A 6,000-nucleotide genomic window follows, 5' to 3' on the forward strand; every position below is an offset into this window, starting at 1 on the left:
TCTCACAAAATATGAAGGATTACACAAAACCTTTTTTTTTCACTCATTGCTAGTGACTGGCTTGAGACATTTATTAACAATCTTCTGTGTTTACTCTTTCAAAAGCATGATCACAACCCAAACTACCCAAATGACCCTGTTCAAAAGTTTACATACCCTAGTTTCTGCTGCTGAATATGGCCCTGTTTAACATCAGGGACCGCTCTAAATTGTTTGTGGTAGTTGTGGATAAGGCTCTTAATGTTCTCAGATGACAAAACAGCACATTCTTCCTGGCAAAATGGTTGTTTCCTATAATATCTTTGGGTGTCTTGCTGGAACCTCACATTTGAGGTTTCCCCTGAATGATGTTGAGATCAGGAGAGTGAGATGGTCGCTCAAAAACCTTCATTTTATTCTTTCTGAAGCTAATGACGGGTTGATTTGGCTTTGTCGAAATATTGTCATGTTGTCACTGTTGGAATTTCAATTCAGAAATGCAATATGAGGGAGTTTGGTTGGAATCAAGCCATTGGGCAAGGGAATCATTGCATTGCAATGATCATTGCAAGGGAAATTGTTCAGGAGGCATAGGACAACCAAAAAATAACTTCAGGTGAAATATAGGACAACATGAAAAAATGTTTTAAACTGTACAGCAAAGAGGCACTTGAGGAAAGATGGGCTGTCGGGGGTTGCCAGGAGAAAGCCATTACTACAAAAATGCAAACATGTTATTTTGCATATGATACACCAAATAGCATAGTGAGAAGCATCAGAATGCCTGTGACAGTCATTTGGAAAAATGATATCAATATGGAACTTTTTTCAGCCACTATTAACAGTACCATTTGGAGAACAGTCATCGGAGCCTATGATGAAAGTTACACCATCCCTTCTGTGAAACATGGTCATGGACCACTGATGTCATGGGGACTTTGAGTTACAAATGCACTATACTTTTGTGTACATATGTAAACATATGAGCACCACTGTATATATCCTACCATTTTGGGGCGTGGTTGATATTTTCCCCCTACATCCTCTCCTTAGCATTCCACTATTGACATGATAAGGTACATTTCCTAAAGGGGTGTCATCATATGATCTACCCAACTAAACGAGTAGTTAGACGATTCCACAGAAGGTGGAGAGCGTCATGAAGAGAGAATTTAGGGGCAGTCAAGTTAATCTCTGGATTATTTTAGCAAGGTGACTAAATGTAGTTTATGTCTCTGTCTGTGACCCCTGTGACCGCCTATCACAAGCAGTCCTAATATATCTGCCAAGGGTTTACTGCACTCTGGGAGTGTCTCTGGATCGAGCTACTACTGCGCTCTGGAGATGCTGGTTTATGTGTGAAACTTTATCTCCTCACACAGATGTTGAATTTATTATCAAGCTTTATAACTTCTGCCATCTGCACACGATGACTTCTGGGCTGTGCCGTCTTTGATATGGATCTGTCTGCGTAGTTTGTCATTCTTTGGTCGTAGCGGAAAGTCGGCTGTCACATAACGTCACATCACATTACACATACCATGATATGATGTGCTCCTCATATATCCACAGCCCGTTTGTACGACATCATTGAGAAGTGATACTGTGTTGGTGATAAAGTTCAGCCCATACACATGATGTTGGTGTGACCTTGAGATGCCCCCTCTCCTCACCCCGTCAGCCTCGTATAACTGATGTAATGGCTCCAACTCAATGTTTAACCTCTTTGTCTTCCCCTTTTGCTTGTGGCCTTGTGTTTCATTGACTTCCTGCCTCCGTTACAATTCTCCTGCCGCCAACCTAGGCACAAACACTTTTGGATGACTTTTCCCCATTCAACATCACGATTGCGAATGAGAAAAAGACCTTTGACCTTTGCATGCTTGTGAGTTTGAATTGCACGCTTGTGAGTCTATCGTCAATTACGTCTTGCCTCACATCACAAGGCCACAAGCAAAAAGAGAGGATGGAAGGTTAGATATTGAGTCGTGGCCCTATGCCAGTGTAATGTGTTTTTAAAGAAAATATTTTTCATTGGCTTCTCAACTTTATTTAGACAGGACAGTGAAGAGTGAGATAGGAAATGGGTGGGAGAGAGAGAGAGAAAGACTGGGGAGAGATCGGGAAATGACCCGGGTCGGGAATCGAACTAGCCAGTGCCCAGCCGACTAAGCCACGGCTGGGTTATAACAGTGTAATGTTGACCTAACCCTGAGTTGCCCCGTCTCTCTCTCCTCACCCCTGCAGGTACCGAGTGGTGGTGTCCTACCCTCCCCAGAGTGAGGCAGAGCTGGAGCTGAAGGAGGGGGACATCGTCTTCGTGCACCGCAAGCGCGAGGACGGCTGGTTCAAGGGCACGCTGCAACGCAACGGCCGCACCGGCCTGTTCCCCGGCAGCTTCGTGGACATCATATGATCACTGGCGCCATCTGCAGCCTCGGAGTGGAGCTCACTCAAACTTGAGACAACCCGCAACGTCATGGAAGTTCACCTGGATGGAATAAGCTACACACTCACACTGCTGTTGTCTTAAACCAGCCAGCTTGGACCGCCATCACAAGAGGGGTTGAACTCTTGGACTGGACCCCACAGATGCTTAGTGGGAGTTGGTTTTAAGGAGGCAAGGACCCAGCCTCCACAGCACAATGGAGGAAAGGACAGTGGATCGCTAAGGACAAGAGCACAGACACGTACAGTAGCAAGCAGAGGAATTAGTGGTAGCACTGGCTAAGCATACACCGGTGAAGAGCACTATTATAGTCAGTCATGTGTTAGGGCTAGACATCTCTCTCTCTTTTATTTTATCGCTTTTATTTAACGATAAGTAACATTTCAGAGGTCTTTAAATGTGTGCCTTGTACTGTCTCACTTTATTGTATATAAGTAAACAAAGATAAATATGAGTCACAGGAACAAAACTGAAAATGAAATTATGGAAACATGTTCATGTCTGGAAATATGAAATTTTAACTTATTTTTTATTATGTGGTTTTGGTTGGGGTAGTGCAGAATAGTTGACTGGTTGACTGGTACGGAGGGATGCCTGTTTTTGTTTTTGTTTTGTTTTTAATGCTGACTTTTACGCTGAAGTACCATCAAAGGCGTGATCTGCGATTGGCTGCCTGCAGGTCCTCGGCTGACCTGATTGGGTAATTGCTCATCACGGTCAGCTGTTTCCTCTTTGCACAAGAAGTGGCTGAAGAAGGTCCTGGGAAGTCTCAATGCCAATAAAGAACCGGTCATTCAGTAAGCACATCTTACAAGGTTTTCTTTCTGGATGATTTATTTGCCTTTAGTTGATTTGGTTGTTTCAGAGGGAGTTTTTGACTTACAAAAATGGGAAGGAGTCTCAGACAGGCACAGTCTTTTATTCACTTCAATAAATAATATGCAGAGTGTGGGGAATAAATTCTTGGTTGTTGAGAGCATCTGAGAGTCTCAATTTCTGAGTCTCAAATGGTGCACTTGTGCACTTCAGTCTTCATGTTTTAGTGTGTATGGTGTATTAATTACGCACTGAAACATAGTGCCCGAAGTGCACAAGTGCATCATCTGAGACACAGCAAATGTGTTGCAGCGCTGGTCAGTAGGGCTGCACAATATATCGAAAATGTTTCGAAATTGCGATATCAAGAGTGGCGATATGTGTATCGCGAAAATAACTTAATTATCGATAACAAGTCATTGTTTTTGTGATGTCCAATCACTAGCTGAATGTCAACAAATACGTGAGAAGCCCGCCATGATCAAACCTGTGTACTGCACACAGCGACAAATTAGTGACATGAAAAACACTTGGCTGTATTTCTAAATATTGTTTAAATATTATCAAGGTATTGCATGCTGTTATCGAGTATCGATTTTTTTCTGATATCGTGCAGCCCTACTGATCAGTGCACTGGTCAGTGCAGACTAGGTAGCCAAAGTGCTGTTCAAAGAGATTTGGTCAGCTGTGAGACTGCATGAAAGGAACGGCGTGATGGAAAATGGCCAGTTGCTCCAGAAAGACGAGGAAAAAAAATTGAACGATTAGGAATAATCTGAAACTATTGTCTGCTGTAGATGTCTTGTTTTGGGTGATTTAGTGGTTGGTGTTATGGTGTTGGGTTGTGGGGTGGTGATCATGTAAAATAGCAAGATAAAAACACTCCATAGGTCTCTTAAATCAGAAGATACTAGCTGTTCTGTTATTTCAGATTCATTTTTTTATCTCTTTGAAAAGCTGCTCCCTTGTTTTTTATTGTTTTGTTTTTTTTGTAACCTTATCTGAAGTGGCTCCTCTGCTTGTGTAGCGAGACATGAGCCATGGACACAATCACACAATAATAATCAGACAGAGACTGCAAGTCTGTGCATATTTATATTTCCTTGCGTGTGTGTTTTTGTGTGTATGTGAGTATGTATGTGAGTGTTTGTATGTGTTTTAGAGCATTTAGAGAAAAGATTAATGTGGTGTTGGAGACACTGTGTGTCTTTATTTCTCAGACGTCAAAACCAAGCTGTGTATGTGTGTGTGCGTGCGTGTGAAAGATGTCAGCCTAACCTCAGACATGGCCAGAGATATGCGTTTGTTCGTTCGTTCGTGCGTTTGTGTGTGCGAGCGTTGTGTGTGTGTGGCACAGAGCGCTCGGGGCCTCACCAGCACTCATCGCCTGGGAAACCACCAGAGAAGAGTGGAGCAGCGCACGGGCACAGTGCCCTGGCTGCCATGCCACCCTCAGCAGCCACCGGCCTGGCACCACACAGAGCAGGCACACCGACCACATAACACACTACAACTCTGTATTTGGCGTCTTGCTGTGCCATTTCACCATCAGGATTATATCCATTTTCATTTCATCCGTTTCCATTTCATCCGTTTCCATTTTATCCGTTTTCATTTCATCGGTGCTCTCAAGACTTGTGGCCATTTCTGTGTGTGTGTGGATGGATGCATGTGTGCGTGCGCGTGCGCGTGTGCGTGTGTTCCTGTTTAATGAGGTGTCCCCTTAGACTTGAATATGATGTATGTGTTTTCTGTTCCATAGATGGCTTTGGGTACTTTACTTTTACAAAGTTCCTCCTGTTGCATTGATTTTTAATTTTCTTTTTTTTGACCTTCCTTTTGTCTTTGTGATGAAGCACAATTTGTACTCATTTGATGCTAATGGGATGGAGAAAGCCTCAGCTCCCCCTGGGTATCATTGTTTCCATTCATCCCAAAAATTACAACCATCATCCGCTACCCATTTCGCCCTTTCCCCCTCTTCTCTTTTCCTCTCCTCTCTTCTCTTTTCCTCTCCTCTTCAATGAAGCATCCCATACTCAATGGCAGTTCAATTTCGCCCCTTACTCGCCAAATCTTAAAAAAAAAAAGACAGCAGTTGATTTGGAAAAAGTGCCTGTGTTGCACATTGCACAATGTTCTCTGTCTCTGCAGGCTCGACTCACCTTCACTTATCAGACGCAGAATTGCAGGCTGGGTGGATTACTGCCATACGCCATCAGGCTTAGCCGAGCAGGACTGATGGCCCTAAAATGAGTTACACATTCACCCCTTGCTGTCGCTCTCTCTCTCTCTCTCTCTCTCTCTCTCTCTCTCTCTCTCTCTCTCTCTCTCTTTCTCTCTCTCTCTCTCTCTCTCTCTCTCACACACACACTCACACATACTCTTATTTTCTCTCGATTTCCATTTCTTGCTTTCTCTCTCTTCTCCCATACCTGTATCTATTCGTGTGTCTCTCTCTCCTCTCTGCTCTTTTCTCCATGTCCTCTCTTGTGAGTCAAAGTGGATGCTATCCCTCATGCCACTTAACCTGTGAGGGAGTATCTCTGCTCCTTCAGGGCCCGTGACAGGCAGGTCATTTAGGAAGGGACAACCCTGTAGGCAGCATCTGAAGTGGTACTCTCGCTCCTCTCATGTTTCCGAGGGACTATTTGACACCAGGGACACGCAATTTGCAACTGTCTTGATGGTCCTCAATAGTGATGGGTTTGGGCCCAGGTTTGGATCGGATACGGACTGTCGGCAACAATTTAAAG

The 6,000-nt window shown here is 43.8% G+C and overlaps 1 protein-coding gene across 1 annotated transcript in view; it reads left to right on the plus strand.

The window, feature by feature from the left end:
* The window catches only part of sh3rf1 (SH3 domain containing ring finger 1), a 92,231-nt gene extending 88,989 nt beyond the window's left edge, over positions 1-3,242 (plus strand). The window contains exon 12 of the mRNA XM_063201303.1: positions 2,227-3,242. Coding sequence (XP_063057373.1) covers positions 2,227-2,395 — 169 coding nt within the window. The 3' untranslated portion in view covers positions 2,396-3,242. The remainder of the gene's footprint in view (positions 1-2,226) is intronic.
* Positions 3,243-6,000: the final 2,758 nt, after the last annotated feature.

Source organism: Engraulis encrasicolus, chromosome 6 (genome assembly GCF_034702125.1).
Source record: "Engraulis encrasicolus isolate BLACKSEA-1 chromosome 6, IST_EnEncr_1.0, whole genome shotgun sequence".
NCBI lineage: Eukaryota > Metazoa > Chordata > Actinopteri > Clupeiformes > Engraulidae > Engraulis > Engraulis encrasicolus.